The sequence below is a fragment of the Aulonocara stuartgranti genome (genome assembly GCF_965226115.1).
Source record: "Aulonocara stuartgranti genome assembly, chromosome: 8".
Lineage (NCBI taxonomy): Eukaryota > Metazoa > Chordata > Actinopteri > Cichliformes > Cichlidae > Aulonocara > Aulonocara stuartgranti.
Window position 1 is genome coordinate 10,739,787 of NC_138959.1, and position 20,903 is coordinate 10,760,689.

Below are 20,903 nucleotides of genomic sequence, written 5' to 3' on the forward strand. Positions count from 1 at the left end.
AAAAGTTGTCAAATGGAGTTAAATTTTTCTAAACCATAATCGTTATTGCTAAAAGTATTAACTCACCCATCCAAATCATTGAATTGAGGTGTTCCAATCTTTTCCATGGCCACAGGTGTATAAAATCAAGTACCTAGGCAGGTACTCTCTCAGGCGCTCAGTGAATTCCAGCATGGCACCATGATAGGATGCCACCTGTGCAACAAGTCCAGGTGTGAAATGTGCTCACTACTAAATATCCACAGTCAACTAATAGTGGAATTATAACAAAGTGGAAGTGACAGGGAATGACAGCAACTCAGGCATAAAACGGTAAGCCAAGTAAAGTCACAAAGCGGGGTCAGTGGATGCTGAGGCTAATAGTGCGCAACTTTCTACAGAGTTAATAGCTACAGACCTCCAAACTTCCCGTGGCCTTCAGATTAACTCAAGAACAGTGTAGTGTGGGAACAGTTTGGGGACAGCCCCTTCCTGTTCCAACATGACCGTGCACCAGTGCACAAAGCAAACGTCCATAGCGACATGGATGAGGAAGTTTGGTGTGGAAGAACTTGACTGGCCTGCACAGAGTCCTGACTTCAATCCAAAAGAACAGCTTTGGGATGAAATAGAGGAGAGGCTTTTAGAGGAATGGTCAAAAATTCACACGAACACACTCCTAAACATTGTGGAAAGACAAGCCTTCCCAGAAGAGTTAAGGCTGCTATAGATTCCTTGCAGAAGTGCTTGGCTTATCAATACTAAATATGTACCTGATTGTTTGTTTGTTTTTTACTCAAGCTAAAAAGTGAGCAGTTTGGAATGTTGATTGCTGAAGTTTCACTTAAATATTCCAAATAGTTGTATATAAATTAAGATAACCTTTGCCTATTTAAATTATCGAGCCAGTTTAGTAAGCAAATTAATTACTGTAGATTGCTTACATTTGTATTCAGAAGAATTGCATCTGAAAATACGAAGAATACCTGAGTGAGCCTTATATCATGGCAGCAGAGTGTGGGTTAAGTTTTTGATTGCTATTGTCACACCTGCCTGAACTGAAGTGGAGTTATTAGCTGTGGAAGTGTTGTGCAAATCAGTCTTTTACAATTTGCTTGTAAAGTAGCATCGTCTGTGTTTATATAATCTAAAGTTTCATTCATTTAAACTTACGTCTTTCTTTGTTATCTTCTCAGACATTGTCTTAGCATAACGCTCAAGAATCCAACTAACTTAAAAAAGTATTTTGGCACTTGCTTGCTTATTTAGGGTTTCTGCAGGGTGTGTCCTTTTCTTTTCTCAGGGAATGGGGCGATTGTGGCTCAAGAGTTGGGAGTTCGCCTTGTAATTGGAAGGTTGCCGGTTCGAGCCCCGGCTTGGACAGTCTCGGTCGTTGTGTCCTTGGGCAAGACACTTCACCCGTTGCCTACTGGTGGTGGTCAGAGGGCCCGGTGGTGCCAGTGTCCGGCAGCCTGGGTGGCTGTGGTTACAATGTAGCTTGCCATCACCAGTGTGTGAATGGGTGGCTGACTGGTTGTGTAAAGCGCTTTGGGGTCCTTAGGGACTAGTAAAAGCGCTATACAATACCATTCTCTCCTGTTCATTTTACTATTGAGTTCAACATGGTTTCTGGGGTCTGAAAAAATCCTGTCAGATGTTTTTCGAAACCTAGAAACTGCTGTTTCCTTTCTTCACTCAGGTTTTTTTAGTTGCTACGTTACACAGTCCTGCTAGGGCTGCATCCCCTCTGATAACAAAATTTGAGTTTTTGCTCTGGGGTGAAATATGATCTCTTTGTGCTGAGTTAATTCTTCTTCACTTTTGTTCCCTCTTATTTACTTTTCCTTTCTCTGCTTGTCTTCTTTTACTATTCTTTTCCATCGGAAGGAATGTATGAATCCCTGCTGCAATGCCACCACCTGCACTCTGAAAGGAGATGCTGTTTGTGCACATGGACAGTGCTGCCAGGACTGTCAGGTAATATGTGTTATAGTATTTCAGTACAAAGTATTTTTACAGACATCTTACAAAAAAGTTATTTTCTCTGATTAACTTGATTTGACATCCTTTAATCCGATGTAGTAGAAATGTGTTTTTTGGCGTAATTCACATTTCTCTGGGCTTCACTGTGGGTCTTTGTCTTTGTTGTCGTGTAGCTGAAGCCATCAGGCACACTGTGCCGTGAATCCAGCAACTCTTGTGATCTGCCTGAGTTTTGCACCGGTACCAGTCCTCACTGTCCCTCCAACGTCTACCTTCATGATGGCCATGGCTGCCACAACGTGGACGGCTACTGTTATAATGGCATTTGTCAGACTCATGAACAGCAGTGCATAACACTGTGGGGCCACGGTACGTGAAAAATCCCCCTTGCTGCGTCACACTCAACAGTTCAACAATTGTTGCGATTTTTTTTCTTTTTATGTGTTTAATGCATCTTGCAGGAGCCAAGCCAGCTCCAGGCATCTGCTTTGAAAGGGTCAACTCAGCAGGAGACCCTTATGGCAACTGTGGCAAGGACACAAAAGGCTCCTTTGCCAAATGTGAAGTGCGGTAAGTCCTGATGTCGCCATAGAAACTAGTGAATGTATTCAATAGCATGTGATTTATGGAATGCAGTTAGGAACATAAAGCATATTGTACCTATTTCATAAAAAATGCATATACCTCATTGAAATAGGAGCACTTTTTCAATGCTAGGCACCACTCTGTGTGACTGAATGAGGCTGACACAGTTTTCTCAGTAGTTAAGAAAAATAAAGCAAAAATGCCAGATTGGTGTCTCAGTTTTATGAAGCTTTTTTCCCCCCAAGTAGCGGATCCATTAGATGATAGAAAATAATCATTAGTTGGAGTCCTAATTGAGGGTTGCAGAGTCATTTGATGTAATGCAACAAGTTCTGTCTCTAAAATCTCAGTTGTGATCTGGAAACGGCGTAAACGAGCTGCCTGTTCTTCAGTTTCTTTAATTGGACAGAAGGAGAAAGATGAAAATGAAAATAAAGCTCCTCGTATCCACAAAACAGTGACATGTAATTTAATTATTGTATTGTTATTCCCCTTGGTGTTTGTTTACAGAGATGCAAAATGTGGCAAAATCCAGTGTCAAGGAGGAGCTAATCGCCCAGTAATTGGCACCAACGCTGTTTCAATTGAAACCAACATACCCCTTCAGGAAGGGGGAAGAATACTGTGCCGAGGTACGCATGTCTACTTGGGTGATGACATGCCTGATCCTGGCTTGGTCCTGACAGGAACCAAGTGTGGAGATGAAATGGTGAGAGCTAAGGCTTGTGCTTTCAGTCTCATTACATTTATCAGTTATGATTAAGTAGATGTTGCTATTTCTATGAGCAGTTCATGAAAGATGCCTATTGTGCTTTTCATATCTTCTATCATATATACTGTTACAACAATGGATCCTCATGTTTAATAATGAGGTCAGCATATGTGCAGATAATCCCTATGGGCCAACATTTCAGACTTCTGAAGGCTCTAAAAGGTTAGTTTCAGACAGGTTGTCTACTCTCATCTCAAGGGCACAGCACTCCCACCTACCTGCAGTTCAGACCTTCTGTTTGTGAGGACCAGTCAATCAGAAGAATGTAGCCTATATAAAGGGGGAATGGAGCTTAAATGGCTTGCTTTATCCAGTGAAAGAACTGGTAGATCTTTTAATGAACAGTTATAAATGAAAGAGAGGGTGATTTTCTTTTATATTAAACATCATCATTGTAATCAAGAAATGAAATAACATCAAATCAAACCACTGAATGTGAAAAACGGTTGGTCCACTGTTCTAAAAATGTATGCGTTAAGGTACATACCAAAAAAGGAAAAGGAGAAGTGCTTATTAACTTCCAGTCAGGGTGGAGAACTCCATCCAACATAAACATGCTGTGAAAAAATCACAAAAGACATACATGGAAAAAGGTTACCAAAATAAAACAGGAAGTGGCTTGTAGTAAAACACAGGAAGCACACTGAATCTGCGTCCCAATTCTTTGGATGTATAATTCGGAAGAGTGCCTAGATAGGTTGCAGTCCCTGATTTGGGTTGTAACTACAGACAGAGACAAAAACAGAGAAAACGTGGTTCAAAATCATAACAACAAAAACAAATATGAAAGTAATAGCACCAATGCTAATCTGTAAGTCGATATAAACACAAAACTTATTGCTGAGAAATAAGAGTGGAGAAGGGGTGGAGTGAAAGGCCATGACTAAGATGTTTTGAGGAGTTCTTTAAGCCGTGTCCTTTTGTCATTTCAGACTTGCACTGGCTCAGACTCTTAACTGACTTAACATTATTCAGTCTATTTGGCATCTCCTAGTGTTCATCAATCTAGCCATTGGTCATTTCGCTGATACAGTTAGTCCATTTAGTCTAATTTAGCTCTCTATGAGCCTCGACTCTTAAGGAGGATCTACCCTCCGCCCTCATCTGCAAAGACATTACATTCTGTGCCCGCTGCTGCCAAGCTCATCTTCACATTCTGCTGTGCTATACTCTCTTTGTGTCTGGTGCCTTTAAGGAGACATATAATACATTTCTGATACATTCCCGTCAGTGGTGACATCGTTTTATTTCATGCTATACTGATTTACCGCTGAAGTGCCTGTCAGAAGCAAATTAAAAGAAAGGGCATAGCGCCTCTGTCTGTTTTTACCTTAAAAATGAAAGGGTTTGGAAATTTACTGACATTGTTTTTGAGCTCACACTGTTGATTTTTCGTGTCGTTTTCTGCTTCAGATGTGTTTGAATCGTCAGTGCCAGAACGTCAGTGTTTTCGGTGTGCACGATTGTTCGGCCAAGTGCAGCGGTCGAGGGGTGAGTACAGTACGTTTCATCCTGTTTCGCTGTTTGAAAAAAAACGATGTGATAGTTGTCAATCCTAAAACAAACCGTATTCCGTCTTCACATCAGCTCGTTTGGGCTGTAATGTGTTCAGAATGCCCAGTACACACTGGCTAGAGAGCCATTACACTGCCTTGCAATCAATCACTCTGAATGCTGAAAGGTTCAATCAATTAGACATAATGATTTCATTTCCGTTCTGCGTAAAGGGTCATTCATCATACCATCAGGCAGTCTTCCTTGTCCCGAAAAATCTGTTGAAATCTGAAGGCCCGGCTTTGTTTGGCCAAACCCTCGGAGCAATGACACACAGTCTGACTTTGAGCTGGGGAAAATAGAGATTAGATTTTTCTTAAATGCCACCCATCAAATGTCTACGGGTGGTCCTGTTAGAGATGAAATGTATGGCTTTGTAGTATTAAATTTCCTGGTGAAGCCCAGAGGCTTTGGCTGTGACTGTGACTGTTTAAGTTGCTCTTTCATCAAATGCATACAGACGAAAGAATTGCGACTGTCTGTTAAAGTGAAACGTGTCCGGGTGTTATACAGCGATATTTGTTTGTGTAGCGCCATAAGACATGTCTATGAAATTTTAAGGAATGTTTTACTTGCTGAAATAAAAAGAGACAGGGCACCTCTGCATGTACAGATTAGATCAAGATGTTGCCTTGGAGAGAGGCCCTCACCTGTTCCATATTACTCAGATAGGGAATCCTCTTAGACTTCACCATTCCTGCACGACAGGAAGAGGGAGAGAGAGATTATAAAAATGTGGTTTAAGAGAAAGGGTCTGCTCTGAATTTTATACCAGACATTTTTGCTACGCGGAGCCTAGCAGGGCTGGCTGTTGGTCGATTCTGTCTGCTTCATGCGGCACATAAAGAATGGAAATGATTTTATCATCTGTTCATTCATCAGTTTTCGACTGCTTATTTGGGTCATGGGTGTAGGAGGGCATCGGTTTTAGCAGATCTGCCCAGACTTCCCTCTGCCTGGCCATTACCTGCAGTTCTTTCAGTAGGCATTGCCAAGCCAGCAGAGAGATGTAATCTCTCCAGTGTGTCCCGAATCTCCACGAAACACTTCACCTAGGAGATGTCTAGAAGGCATCTTAGATAAATGCCCAGACCTCTTCAGCTGGGTAATTTTAATGCAGAGGAACAGCAGTTCTACTTTGAGCCCCTCCCGAACGACTGAGCTCCTTACCCTATCTCTTAAGGGCGAGCTCAGACACCCTTCAGAGGAAGCTTATTTCTGCCACTTTATATCTCAAGCAAAAATCCCACATTTACTTATTCTATCGTATTAAATTTGAGAAATTGTTACTTTGCTGTAAAGTAAATGAAAATTTACTACTTCTTTTTTCGGCAACTCAATTTCTAATTTCTGAGATTTTTTTTTAACGTTGAGAAATTTACTATGATATTGTATTGAATCACTCTGCATCCCTTTGCATAAACATAACTCATTTGTAACCTATTAAATTTAAGCAGCATAATAAATGTATGGAGTGTAAAAGGTGTTAAAAATAGGGGGGCGCTTGGTCTCATATAATAGTTAACTGTCCTTTTAATATACTGTAGGTGTGCAATAACAACAAGAACTGTCACTGTGAGGCTCACTGGGCGCCTCCCTTCTGTGACAAGGCAGGTTTCGGTGGGAGTGTGGACAGTGGTCCGATCAGGCAAGCAGGTAAGTCAGTAGCTGTTACACCACAGGAGTGATTTATTACATTTCAGGTCATTAAATTTAAAGGTTTTCAGAGTGTCATTTTTCAGCATTTTTACCATAATATACAATAAATTGTGGACTTATGTTTAGACACAAACTCCATGTGAGAAATCCTGAAATTCTGAAGTAATAATGGAATAAACTTGGAGAATACTCCCAAAACTTTTGTGTGTGTTTCTGAGCAGACAATGGGAATCTGACAGTGGGCATTCTGGTAGCTCTACTCGTCGTCCTGGGTGCCGGTCTGACCATGTGCATCAAGAGAAAAACTCTACTGAGACTTCTATTTACAAGCAAAAAAAATCCAATAGAGAAGATCAGGTGTGTTTTCAGCCCGTAATAGTGGAATGATTTCTAGATATAATGCATCTTTTTTGTAACAGATCAAGGTCCGTAAATGAAAACAACAGGTGCCATTGAGCGGGCGAGTCTTTATGATTGGTCACACTGTGAATCCAATTACAGTGGTGAATTTACTTTTGATTGCACAGTTTAAATTATATTACTATTGTAACTGGTGTATGATTAATATAATAAAGTATTTAATTACAGATATATAATTTCTCCTTTATATTACAGATCAGTAAGCGCCGCAATCAGTGGACCAACAGCTCCTAACCAGCCTCCATCAGCAAGCTTAACCTCTCCATCCCGACCGGCACCGCCTCTGCCTCACAGTGCCACCATCTTCAAGGTCACTAGATTGCACACATCTGCTTTTGACCGGCCGATCGCATACACACCAATAGATGTGGCTCTGACAAATGGAGGATCAGCAATAGATTATCCTTGCTGTTTTATTTTTCCTGGAATGCCGCAGCTGTTTCGACAGCGCACATCATTCTCAACTAGATTGACGTGCTGTTTTCACACAAATGGCAGCTCATTCAAATCCAATTAAATCATCCTTTTCCATATGGACTTGTAGAGGAGGTTGTGATAATGGAGTCTGTGGCGAGCAGCATGTTCAGGCACTCTAATACATTTCATGTCATTAACAGCTGTCTGTTAAGAGAGAAACTGATTCATCTGCACATGAAGAATGTTGATGCAGCTGCTTAGTTGACTTCTAAAGCCATCTTGTTGCTCGTAATTGCAAGGCAGAAACCGCATTTTGCTGTACTTGTGTGCCTACATCGCTGTATGCCTTTACCTCCCCCCCTACATTATTGCCCTGACTTAGTTTGTAATGGGAAGTGACCCGTGATCGATCGAGTTAGGGGCTGCTGAAGGATAAGAGAAACTGTGTCAGAAGAGCCTTTTGTGTTGCAGGGTGGCACACAAGTGGAGTAAGCTGTTGTGCATTACCATGAGATTGGTGTTTTCAGTTAGTGGCATGTGGTTTTCATTTGGGGTCAACGGTAAAAAGAGAGAGGATGTAAGGCTGTTTGATGTAGGCACAGAGCAGGTGAGGTCATTTTCCAGTTGTTGGGAGCTGCATTAAACTGCCGCCTGAATGCATGTGTGCCTGCCTTTGTATGTCTTATATTGTGTTTAAGCTGTGCACATCTGGACAGGTTTAAATATCAAGCAAGACTCATATTTTGGCTCTTTAGCTGTGTTCATCTTTTAAGAAGCCCAAGCGAGTGCTCATGGGATAGTCGTGGTCTTTTCCCTTTACGAAGTCACCTGATGTCGACTCGGGGGAATAGAGAGCAACTAAGTGGGAGTGTTTGATTTATGTATCTTTGAAAGCATCAGGAAGGACAGCAGAGGAAGAGGAGGAGATTATCATGATTGTTTCTGATAGGAAGCAGACGGTTTCTCTTCTGACAAACTCTTTCAACTTTAATCTCTCTGTAGCCTCCTCACCGAGGGCCAGAGGCGGGGCTCCCACCGGCCCCCTTCCCTCCCCACAGCCTGCATAGACTGCCCCAGTGCCCTCCAGTTCATCTTAGCCACCCAGTCCCTCTTTCCCTTACCGTGTCCCTCTCCCCTGGCCCTGGGCAACCGAGACCCCCAGTCCCTCCTCCTCACCGAGCCCCTCCACCTCACATCCACGTCGCACCCAGAGGGGCGTCATTTCACAGTGCATCACACCACAACTCTTGCAGGATGGTCATGGTGAGTGAATTTCCTGTTTCCTCAGTTGGAAACATTTTATTCGATGATGTTACTTACTGTAATTTCGCCACCGCTGTGTCTGGGGAGCTTTTACTCGCTACCCAGGCCTGTAATACCCAACCGGGGAAATGATGATGTTCGATGCACTTTCAAATTGCTGTTTTTTGATGTCGACTGTTTTCATGGTTCTTTCGTGTGCTATAAAAGCAGAGGCATCTTGACAGTTATGCACAGTCACATAAAATAACGAGGTTAGCCCAGGAGCTAGCGCCATCCAAGCAAAGCTTGAGCTCTACAACAAAAACCACAACATAAATAATAAAAATGGAGCCAGACTCACAGGAGGGGAGCGTGTGAGGGCAGCAACTGCAAGGAGCAAGTATGTACAAATATCACAGGGTGGCAAACTTATTGCCACTGTTATTGCATGGGCTTTAGTTATGGCATTGCAGGGTTTCAAAACTGAGAGGAACAGAAAGCCAAATAGTAATTCTTATTTGACTTTAAACTGATTTGATTTGTACTCTTGGAGGTACTCAAGCCCAAAGAGACAGAAGTAAAAAGAGCCAATCTAAATGATTTGAGTGTTTGAGTGTTGTTAAAAAGACAGAAACTGATTGGAGATCATTGGTGCACGATTCTTTCAGGCTCAGATGAACAAGGTTGGATCTCAGACAAAAATTGTCGGCATTCATTTCCAGCCTTGGCTGCTTTTATGTTTCGGTTCTGTAACATTGAATATTATCGAAAACGTTTGCAAATGTCACCTTTGCCTGTGGAAAAAGCATAAAGGTCATCCATTGTTACTAATTGATCAAGAAAACTGAACATAATTGAACCCCAGCGACCTCAGGAATACTGCCGAATTTCTTTTTTTTCATTAAATATCTATAATGTATTTATGTTGAAACTACCATATACATAAAAAACAAATAACAACGTGAGAAAACAAAGATTTAATCATATAACAAATGTCTTCCAGGTGACAGTTACAATAGGTGACAAATGCTGTGTATTGCACAAGATGCCAGAAAAAACACACAGAGACACAAAGCACAATACAGCGTGCATGATAACATCTTCTAAAAAGCAGATTGATAATATACAGTATTGACTGCTGGAGAATTTTTAAAAAGCACCCATCGATTTCATAAAAGCTCATACACCTGTTCAAAATGTGGCGTACAGAAGCTCTTGGCTGTTTTTACTTTAAGAAGTAGGCCCTCTCAGCTGCTCCTATTAAATGGCAAAGTGATTCCTGTTGGCAGCAGGCTTCATCAACTGTATCTTTAGCAGCTGTTTGGCAGTTCCAGGATGTTAACAAAGAACATAAGTCATGAGTGAAATCTCTCTGCTGCGGGCTTTGAAGCACTGTTAAATGTGAGAGCTCCACCTGAGGAAGTGAGCGGGGTTTTAGACAGACTGTTTTGTGGGTGTGTGAGGTCTGAGGTTCATCCCTGTTGATCCTTTCTCTCTGTGGTGTTTGTGGAAATGTCTCCTTAGCCCAGGAGAAGAGTAGGGAATGACTCATGATCTCTGTATTCTAGAGAAGATTTAAACAGCATGATAGTTTGCCTGTTATTAGTTGGTTAGAGAAGACAGCGTCGGCGCCTCAAAGAAAAGCTCAAAGAAAAGCAGGCATTGGCTATAATTATCTGACTGTTAGTGCCACCTGGTGGTGAGTTTCCATCATTATTTAAAAGTGTCTGTCCTTTAATAGGAATTGGAGAAGCCCAGTCCTCCTCAGAAACCTCTACCTGCTGATCCAAGGGGGTCTCGACTGGTGCGAAGTCCCTCTGTTCAGCAGAGCCAAACCGCAGGCCAAGGACCTCCTAGTGTCTGTGGCCCTGTGCCTGCCGTACCCAGACCTCCACGTCCTATCCCACACCTCAACAGGTGGGTTCAAACCTTACCTGGATATATTTAACTCGCTGAAACATTTTTTTTACTTTTTTTTCCCACTTTTCTCTTCCTCTAGGCCGAGTCCCAAGCACCCCCCAACACTACCAAAGCCTTGCATTATTGCCAACGTCAAATACAGCAGCTGAGATTTTGGCCAGAAGGGACATTGTTATGATAAGACTGAAAAGATTTGCACTATGAAAACTCTGAAAAACCTTAAAAAGGTGGTGGCTTCTCTGAGTTTTGAATCAGGAGACCTGCCGTGTCCCTTTTGGTGCTCTGTCTCTGAATGGTGCTACGAGTCTGAGCTCAGGTACATGTAAAGTATTTATATTCAGTATTTATTGCCACGCAGTGCACTGTGCCAGACACTTTTAAGACATGGTAGCAACTTTGAATTTTGAATTACTTGTTTTCGTTTCGCGCCTTCACATCAGCCGACGTTTATGAAGGAGAGCGATCTGTGAAATTGTGCCAACGGAGACGCTTTTGTGGAATGTGTTTAAATGAAGGGAACCCTTTACATTGTGGTTTTGTTTTGCGTCATAAGTGAAGAATTTCAAAAGAGTTGTGCAATGATAGATGGGAGCATCAAACAACATTTGTAGTATTTTTTTTTTTTAATCCACTGGGGTTTTCTTGAAGGGTAACGCTCTGCATAGCAACTTTGGGCCATCTGACAAGGCTTGAAACAACTGCAGCAAAGGAGATTGTGATATTAATACAACAGATCTTTGATGCGTTCTGCAATCAAGAAGACGGGTCGTTTCTTGGCTCAAAAATGAAATCCAGGCCTGTTCCTTTTTCTTCATCATTTTTATCACGGAAAGGTAACAAATTCAACTGTGAAATGTCACTGATTTGCCATTTCCTTTTCATTTGCAAGGCCCAATATGCACTCTTGAGGGATCCGGGTACAGAGATCTAAAATGAGCCAAGATCAAGAAAGTATCCCTCAGAAAGAGTAAACCTATCTGAAATATTTGCTTTGCTAAAGGTCATGTGTGTTTTTAATTTTTTTTCCCTTCTATGCTTGCTGCACCAAGGACTAGATTAAATCATGGAATCACTGATGACTTGCTTAAAGGTGTTCCTCGCATGTAAACAGCCAAAGTCTGGCTGCAGTGTTCATATGTGCATTTTTAACATGTTTTTATCTAACTGGAAAGGACAGTTTTACTTGATAAGAAAACATTTTTAGATTTCATTCTGCCACAGAAATGATGTTTAATGGTTACTCAGTATATGCTGACTCACTCAAGTGTATCTGGGCTTCTGTTCATTTTTTAGTTTTCCTTTTTTTTTTTTTTAACATTTCTACTTTACATATTTTAGATAATCTTTTAAAAAATGAACACTGTTTTATCATTTTGGTTTACTTAATGTTTTTGCTGGATTGCAGTGCATCATATATAAATACATATATACATCCACAATGAGCAACATTTCCTTTGAGCACCGCTGTTGTTCACAAATATGTCTGCTAAAAACTGATATGGATAGAATTTTGTTACTTTTGATACTCTTTATAATAATGCACTAGTTTTACATGCATTGCTTTATTTACTTTGCTTTTTCAATGCTGTCTGTCTATGCCTAATAGAGACCTGTTTGTATGTTACATTGTATGTTCTTTGTATGTTGTGTTACAGGTGAGCACATTTTTTTTTCATGGAGAATTTTTGTTAAGGATTGTTCTTTAAGGCATCATATGTAAAACAAAAACAAAAAAACACTTAAAGTGTCTGTGTCTGATCATGGTATTTTAAACAATCAGTATTAGTAAACCTGTTTTTTACACTGAAAACATTTGTTATTGACTTTTTATGCTTTTTTTATTACATTCACAGAAACACAGGCGACACTTGAACTCATCAATTAAAGATTCAAAACTGAAAAAAACAATGACATGTTCATTCCACAAGCCTGAGCCAGTGTAAATACAAAAAGATTTCATCCAGCTTCACATTTCAAAACCTCAGTGTCAGAACCCTCTGGCACTTTTTATGCTTAATAAACCAATTTTAAATTACATTTCAAATAATAAACATTATAATAAGGGTGATCTAACATTTTAGAGCAGCATTTATTTTCAGAAAAGTCTAAGGCTTCATACTTGCTGTAAAAGCTTATCTCATTTTAATGCTGTGAGCCTTTTTCTTAAAGCAATTTGACAAGGTCTCCATAGGGGATAGAAATAAGGCTTAAATCAATAGAACTGCTTACTATCAGGATTCGCTTGCAGTGATGTGGTGGAGTTAAGTGGTTGTGTGTAATTAAAAGGATAATGAAAGGAAACTTTGGGGAGGAAATCTCTTGTTGATAAGAAATTGAGGCCGCGCGCTAACGAAGACAAATGTTTCTGATGAGCTTTTGAAATCAGCCTCAGTCAGCATTTTCTAATTAGTCACATTTTATTTGTCAGTGGGTGAGACGTAGTGTCACCTCAGTGAAGTGTCTAAACATTGGGTTTAAAAGCTTTAAATAATGATCAAAATTACTGACATATCTGTTTTTGGCTGCTCTCAGGCGCTTTAGCTCTATTTTTTACAGATTTGCTGTTTATCAGGAGCTGAAATAGTTTCATTTATTACTCTGATAAAGGTAAGGTGATTTGTAAATGAACGCCAATTATGTAAGAATATAATTGTAACATTAAATAAAGTTAAAAATGGAATTCCAGCTAACATTTAAATATAAAAACAATAATAATCATCTATATACAGCCTGCTGACTACTGCTGAAATTCTAATACACTTTAATGAGCTTGTACCTTTCAACGTTACATGAAAAGATATTTTTAGAGATATTGTTACTGGTGGCAACAACGACGCCATAAGTGTCCTCACTGCTGTACACGTGATTTCATGATAATATGCAGGCGATTATGACAGTCTCTCGGACGTGCTTATTGGTGCATGTGAAGCTCTACGCAAATCAAAACACGTGTGAAACCACGCTGAGATGAAATTACGCACCGATGGACATTGCGCGCACCAAGCTCCAAAGTGGACAGCTGCGAACTTTGAACAGCTTTAAGTAAAACATTAAAAACAAAAGCCTCAGCAAAAGGATTCTCTCACCTTGTACTCCGTCCAAATACGCGAACATAGCGTGGGATTTTTGTTTTTTTAAACGCCAGATGGAAAGGCACGCAGTCTGTTTTTCTATGCTTCCGATTTGAGAAGAATGGACCTGTAGTTGGAGTGGAAGAAGAAAACTTAATGCGCACTAGTCCTGATAAACCCGTATGTCATGTGGGAGGAAAATAATTTGGCAGAGCCGAACGTTTGTCCTGACCGTGAAGAAAGTCCCGCAGAAGACACTTTTGGATTTGGAGATGATCTGGAGTTAAATCAGTTCGATGGATTGCCCTTTTCCTCGCGTTACTACAAGTTACTGAAGGAGAGGAAAACTCTGAGTGTGTGGAAGGTCAGATGTCAGTTTGAGGATGCTCTTGCAAACAACCAGCTGGTTATTGTGTCCGGGGCAGCAAAGACTGGCAGGAGTACACAGGTAAGAGTGTAGTCAGTGTTATTATTATTTTAGTAAGGAAATTTTTACATTCAATTTATGAACCTGGACTTATGTACAGGATGAATGTGGAGCTTCATAATAATGGGGCGTTTACCAGAGCATAACCTACATTGTATAAATTACACATGCTTAATCCAATGTTCCCTGCGATTTGATATATTTAGGACTACCGTTTGTCACTCAGTGTTGCCATGCTTGTGTGAACAGAAGCTGCCCAGCTCAGCAGATGATGTTGTGTCACTGTGAAGCTGTGTAAACTCCTGTCTGCCTGACCATCAGTCTGCACAAAGGCTCCAGCAGGGGTGTTAGGGGACCTCCAGCTGCTAAGCCCTGATCCGCTGGAGCCGACACATGCTGCCAAAGCAGTTTTGCATTATGAGCGATAATAGCATAGGATATCTCCTGTCACAGTTTGTTTTGCTGTGTGCTCAAACAAAAGCTGTTGGGATAATCTGAAAAGGACTCTTGTGAGTGAGAAAAAACAGCTGATGTGGTAGAAAACATTCTCTTGTTTAATATTTGAGGTAGTACTGATGTCCTGAATCATATTTTACTATAAAGACTTTTTAAGCTTTTATCAATGATCTTCTTTCAGATCCCTCAGTGGTGTGCAGAGTTCTGTCTGTCTGCCCAGTATCAGCATGGTATGGTTGTGTGCACTCAGACCGGCAAACAGCAGGCTGTAGATCTGGCCTTGCGTGTCGCTGATGAAATGGACGTCAACATAGGCCATGAAGTTGGTTACACCATCCCTCTGGAGACCTGCTGCTCCTCTGACACTGTTTTGAGGTTTGTTAATGAGCTCTTACTGTGTCTATTTCACTGCCAGCAGTGGACTATCATTTGAATATAATCCACAAATTTCCCCTTTCATTCTTAAATTTTTTCCTTTCCTCTATTCCTTATTAATTGATGGAAGCTCACTGCTGACAAAGGACAGAGCTCATTCTTGATCTAAATAAAGTCGACCAGTTCAAAGGAAATTATGCGCATATCTGTATAGCCTAATATTCAACGACTCTTGTTATGTTATGTTATTGTCCCAAATGTCAAACACTCAGTAGTAGAATCCTCCGAAATATTGCAATATTAAACTGGACAAGTGGAGGACAAAAGAGGAAGTGGTAGACCTAAAGATATGTAAATCTTTAAGAAGACCTGCCATAACGCTTGAAAGATGCGTCTGACCCTTAGTCGATACTAAGGGTCAGACGGCAGCCAACATCCAAAGAGGAGCTTTGAATGTCCTTCAAGAAGCCTGGAGAACTGTTTGTGAAGCTAACTTAAAGAAATGACGTGAAAGCTTGACTGAGAGAGTTCAGGGTATGTAGAAGAGTGAAGGTGGTTGCACCAAATATTGACTTTTAACCACATTAGAAATGTACAAACTCTGTTTTTACAGTATCCTATTATCCATTTTCCCAGTAAAATGAGATGTGTATATATAGAGAGAAATGAAAGATGGCTCAAGACTTTTGCACAGTACTGCATCTAATATATCAATGCACACTAAACACTTTTTGCTTTTGAAACTTGTGCTGGGCTTTGCACATGATCTAGTTTTAATCAAGTAAATGTTAGTAATAGAAACGATCATCTCTGAGTGTTATTTCCTACAGTGCCATGTGCAAATGACCCCTATTCTCACTTATTTTATAGAATATGTGCATCATTTTCACAGCATGGTGTAAAGCTAAAGAGCCAGATAATATTTAGGAGTATGACACGGAGAAATGAAAGGGAGCTAAAAGAGGGTAAATACTGGTCTCACCAGTCAGCCAGAGATCCACTTTACATAAAAGATAATATTACTGCTAGATGTTTAAATCAGCAGCTGCAAAAAAATTAAGACTTAAAACTTAAAAGGGTTTTAGCTGTTCCCAAGTGTGTGTGTGTGTTGGGGGGGGGGGGGGGGGGCTGTGCTGTGTGTACTTTTAACTAACAGGCTCAAGCAAAATGGTGGCAAATTGACCGTATCTTATTCCTGTTTTATAAACCTCTATTATTAACCCTCCTGATCACTTTGGTTTATCAGGTACTGCACTGATGATATGTTGCTGAGAGAGATGATGTCTGACCCTTTTCTTGAGCACTACGGGGTCATAATCATTGACCAGGCCCATGAAAGGACGGTTGGCACAGACATTCTGTTGGGTCTCCTCAAGGACATCCTGCTGCAGAGGCCTGAGCTCAGGGTGGTGGTTCTCACTGTGCCGCCCATGACAGACAAGCTTCTGAGACATTATGGCAGTGTCCTGCATATCAGTCTAGAGTCCTCATGCACTGCTGAAGTTGTGCACAGCAACAACGGCAACAAAGACTACTTCTACTCAACACTGAGACTCGTGCTGGAGATCCATCGGACCAAAGAGGGTGGAGATGTTTTTGTATTTTTAGGCTCAGCTGAGGTAAAAGATTTTATATTTCAAACAGCTCTTTCACTGTGCTAATGCCTGTTGTGATCTGGTTTAAATTTCGCTCCCACTACCTCCTGCAGGAGGTCCACTGTGCCTATAGTATACTCCAAAGAGAAGGGACCAGGTTGGGTGGACAGTTGGGACAAATGGTACTTGTAGTCCTGTGCTCAGGCCAAGGAGGGCTACTTCCTGTCCTGCCTGAGCAGTCATGCTCCACAAAGTCCAGAAAGGTTTTTCTCAGTACCCGTCAAGGTGAGGATGCATGGTGGGCTACAGAGTCTGTCAAATTTGTCATTGACACAGGAGTCCAGAAGAAAATGGTAAGTTAATTCCAAAGTGATGTAGCAATCTTAAATGAGCATTCCTCTGATATTAATTAGCACTGTTTTTACTTTTATGTAAAGGTGTACAATCCGAGAGTAAGAGCTAGCTCAGAGGTCCTTCAACCCATCAGTCAATGCCAGGCAGACATTCGCAAGCAGCTGTCTGGACCATCAGGTATAAGGACGATCTGATATGGTATAATGTCATGTCATCTCCTCACTTGGCAATACTTAAAGCAGTTATCTAAAAAGTTTCTTCTTTGAAAAAATGTAAGCTGCCATCTTTGGTAACTAAATCTGATGCTTCTTGGGTTAGAAACAACAGAAAAGACCAAAGCAGACTGGTTAATTTATCATCCTTTCATTCATTTGGATAATTTTCATACTTGCAGATTTGGACATATTACAATATTAATTAATATTTGGACTTAAGAAAGCCAAAGAAAAAACTTCCCAGCATTATTTAAAAAAAGCAAAATAAACAAACACAAAATTTAAGTGCAACGGTTTTACTGATTTTTTTCCTCTAGGTAAATGCTTCTGCCTGTATCCAGAAGCAAGCCTAACTTCTGCAGAGAACTCCCCACAGATCTTGGAGTCCAACATTACACCGACAGTTCTTTTCCTCAAAAGGATGGAGATAGCAGGCCTTGGACAGTGCAGTTTCATCGACAGACCAGGTAAAATATCTGTCCAGAGGTGTTGCCACTGGAACACATGCAGGACAACAAGAAGTTTTGTTCTTTATTTTAGTTTTTACTGGTTCCCACTAACAGCATCTCTCTCACAACCCAAGCCAAAGATTCGCATGTGGGAGGTTTTTGACTCAGGAAGGGCTCTGTGTAGCTGTTTGAGCCCAGTCATCCATGACTTAGCTGAGCTGACAGCCCAGCTACTAACCATTGTCTGTGCTCTGACCCACCCTAACATGAACAGAAGAGGCCAGCTCATTAACGATTACACAACATGTCTCATGTATTGCAGTGCCAGACGAGCACAATGAAAAGGAAGTCCATGCCAAAAGTGCTGTAATATTTTTTTGAAAATGTGGGACAAAAGGCACTTGCTATATAAATTATATTTTCTCTATAGGAAAGAAATAAAAGCCGAAGGCATTTGATTTGTGATGAGTGTGTCTTTGATTATTCAGATGACACAAGTTGCTGTTGATATTTTATCCCCCTTAATAGATATAGCAATGAAATGTGTGAAATTTTAAAATATTCCATTTGTTGTTGCAGATCCAGAGGGTCTCATGCAGGCACTGGAGGAGCTCGATTACCTTGCAGCTTTAGACGATGATGGCAACTTGTCTGAAATTGGCATCATAATGTCTGAAATCCCTCTGGAACCTCAGATGGCCAAAGCGCTGCTAGCATCCTGCGAGTTTGACTGTGTGAGTGAGATGCTGACAATCACAGCCATGTTGTCAGGTACGTACGTTTTAGATTTTCCCATTCCAGAATTTAAGATTAGTTACAAGTGAGGATCCTTTGACTGGTTTGTAGAATCACCAGGTGGACAGCGTAGTATTGGCTCATCTGCAGTTTCTGATGCTCTTTGGTGAGAGTGGTTTCTCTCAGTGAAGTCGACCTTGTTTGTTGTTGTGTTTTAGCACCAAGCTGCTTTGTGGAGCCGCCTGCTGCCATGAGCCACGAGGCAGTCCAGTGTCACAGGAAGTTCCAGCACCCTGAAGGAGATCACTTCACCCTCATAAACATCTACAACGCCTACAAACAAAACCAGAGAGAACAATGTAAGACTGTCATTGAACAGAACCAATCTATTCTCTTCAAGAGATAAGTCTCATCAGCCACTTCATTATTTATACCTTACAGCTTTATTTCTTCATAGCATTGGTTCAATAAGGTGCTGGAAACATTCCTCTGTAATGTTCAAGGAACAGATTAAAGATGATTTGAGCTTTATTTATTTGGACATTATCATGCTGGAAGCAGCCAAGATAATGAGCCAGTACAGTGTGGTCATAAAGGGATAGACACGGTGAGTAACAATACTCAAGTAGGCCGCGGCAGTTAAATGATGCTTGATTGGTTGTAAGGGGCGGAGAGTGTGCCAAGAAAATATCCCTTAGACCAGCAGCCTGGACTGTTGATGCAGGGCAGGATGAATTAATGCATTCGTGGTGTTTATGCCATCCAAATTTCAGAGCGGAAACCAAAGCTTAACAGACTCAACATTCCTAGTCTTCCATTGTCCAATTTTGTTGAGCCTGTGCAAATTGTAGCAATTTGGTTCAATTATTTTTTGCTCTTAAATCTGGTGTGGTCTTCTGCTCCTTCAAAGTTCAACATTTGTGCATTCAGAGATGATCTTCTGCATACCTTGGTTGAATCAAGTGCTTATATGAGTTACTGTTGCTTTTGTATCAGGTCGAAACAGTGTGCCCCTCACTTGTTGTTACTGTTTTGGCCATTCTTTGTAAACCCTAGAGATTGTTGTGTGGAAAAATCCCCATTTTGGCAAAATCAGCAGTTTCTGAGATATTCAGACCAGCCCGTCAGGTATAACAACCATACTACATTTAAAGTCACTTAATCTTTCTTCCCCATTCTGATGCTCGCTTCCAACGTCAGCTAGGTCACCTTGACAATGCCTAAATGCATTGGGCTGCTGCTGCCATGTGATTTGATAAATTAAGGTATTTGCATCAATGAGCAGGTGGTGAAACAGGTGTACCTAATGAAATAACTGATGACTTGATCTTTGTTCTCTACTGTGGTAAATTAAAACTAGATTCAAAGACTGTGTTATCCTATGGGACAGATGTTACATTTCAGTTTCATGAAGAATTATAACCAGATGGATCAGAATAAACTATCTATTCTAAAAATTAACGCAAAAAACAGTTAAAAGAAGACATTAAAAATGTTTTTAAAAAAAGCTAAAATGTGTATGTTAATACCAAATGCATTCTCATTTAAGCCCAAGAACAAACTTTCGATTCCGAGAGGCAAACTGCTTGAAATTTTAGTAAATCATATTACGATACTCTTGAATTAATTAATTAATTACCTCCACATTGTCATTTTTCCACTCAATCTGATCTATTTAAAAGGCATTAGGAATTAAACTGTTTTTACTGTGATAGAAACTTGACGTAAATACTGCTGACCACAGCGCTTCTCTCTCTGTGCATGATGTTTTCTCCCAGATTTGACTACTGAAAAGTGGTGCCAGGACTATTTTCTAGATCATTCTGCGTTGAGGACAGCCGATTCCATTAGATCAGAGTTGACTGACACACTGAACAGAATTGAGCTCCCCATTTCTGAACCCTCCTTTGGAACCAAGACTAACACTCACAACATCAAAAGAGCTCTGCTGGCTGGATTCTTCATGCAGGTACAGAAAAACAAAATGTCAATATCAATGAATTTACCTCCAGCAATTCAATTGTGTTCAAGTTTACGAGGCCTGTTCTTTTCCCAGATTGCTCGAGATGTGGACGGATCAGGCAACTACTTCATTCTTGCACATAAGCACATGGCCCAGGTGCACCCACACTCCTGCTACGGGGCTCAGTCACACAAGCTGGGACTGCCTGAGTGGGTTGTTTTCAATGAGTACATCCTTTCAGAAAACTGCATGAGAATAGTCTCGGAAATTTCCCCGCAAGCGTAAGTCAATTGATTTTTACCCCAAATCCCCATCAGAACAGTTGTGTACAGATTAGAACTGAGGTCTCAAGGATTACCTGTCGTGTAGTGCAGAGGTAAAACAAACATGTTTATTACTGCAGTAAGCATGAGCCATTTGATCTCATTTTAATTTGAATATTTTTAATCTCTTTATCTACGCAATATCTTGTGTTGACACAAATGTTTTACATTTAATATTGGTTTTCAAATTTCTCTTTTAGGTTCGTTGAAATTGCACCACTGTACTTCTTCTACAATCTGCCCCCTAGCGAAAGCAAAGATATACTGCAAGACATGTTGGACCCACAGGGATCCAAAAACCGCAAAGAGAAGAAACAGGAAGCTGCAACAACAAGTGGTGACGTAAACAGTGGCTGTGCAGCAGTGACACAGACGTATGACAGATGTATGATTCAGTAAACTGAAAAAT

At 40.7% G+C, this 20,903-nt stretch overlaps 2 protein-coding genes and 1 long non-coding RNA gene across 4 annotated transcripts in view; 2 read left to right on the forward strand and 1 right to left on the reverse strand.

Annotated features, from left to right (window-relative positions):
• Positions 1-12,356, forward strand: part of adam12a (ADAM metallopeptidase domain 12a) — an 80,494-nt gene extending 68,138 nt beyond the window's left edge. For both annotated transcript variants that reach the window (XM_082543132.1, XM_082543131.1), the window contains exons 13-23: positions 1,867-1,956; positions 2,136-2,331; positions 2,424-2,532; positions 3,058-3,256; positions 4,733-4,810; positions 6,421-6,529; positions 6,754-6,889; positions 7,148-7,262; positions 8,372-8,632; positions 10,353-10,528; positions 10,611-12,356. In XM_082543132.1, the coding sequence (XP_082399258.1) occupies positions 1,867-1,956; positions 2,136-2,331; positions 2,424-2,532; positions 3,058-3,256; positions 4,733-4,810; positions 6,421-6,529; positions 6,754-6,889; positions 7,148-7,262; positions 8,372-8,632; positions 10,353-10,528; positions 10,611-10,680 (1,539 nt within the window). In that variant the 3' untranslated portion in view covers positions 10,681-12,356. The remainder of the gene's footprint in view (positions 1-1,866; positions 1,957-2,135; positions 2,332-2,423; positions 2,533-3,057; positions 3,257-4,732; positions 4,811-6,420; positions 6,530-6,753; positions 6,890-7,147; positions 7,263-8,371; positions 8,633-10,352; positions 10,529-10,610) is intronic.
• On the reverse strand, positions 3,819-13,699 carry LOC309712409. Its single transcript, XR_014278287.1, has 3 exons — positions 13,618-13,699; positions 5,524-5,570; positions 3,819-3,876 (listed from the first exon to the last, which is right to left on the reverse strand). It is a non-coding gene; the product is annotated as an uncharacterized lncRNA (long non-coding RNA).
• On the forward strand, positions 13,438-20,900 carry dhx32a (DEAH (Asp-Glu-Ala-His) box polypeptide 32a). Its single transcript, XM_082543139.1, has 11 exons — positions 13,438-14,050; positions 14,667-14,860; positions 16,107-16,479; positions 16,569-16,808; positions 16,893-16,986; positions 17,342-17,491; positions 18,053-18,244; positions 18,427-18,567; positions 19,987-20,177; positions 20,265-20,452; positions 20,695-20,900. Exons 1-11 carry the CDS (start codon positions 13,790-13,792, stop codon positions 20,891-20,893), a joined length of 2,223 nt encoding a protein of 740 aa, XP_082399265.1. The 5' UTR covers positions 13,438-13,789; the 3' UTR covers positions 20,894-20,900.
• The last annotated feature ends 3 nt before the right edge of the window (positions 20,901-20,903 follow it).

Coding starts and splice junctions, on each gene's coding strand:
- dhx32a (XM_082543139.1), top strand. CDS start 13,790: ATGTGGGAGGAAAATAATTTGGCAGAGCCGAACGTTTGTCCTGACCGT. Junction 16,480..16,568: donor TATTTTTAGGCTCAGCTGAG/GTAAAAGATTTT, acceptor TACCTCCTGCAG/GAGGTCCACTGTGCCTATAG. Junction 20,453..20,694: donor TCGGAAATTTCCCCGCAAGC/GTAAGTCAATTG, acceptor TTTCTCTTTTAG/GTTCGTTGAAATTGCACCAC.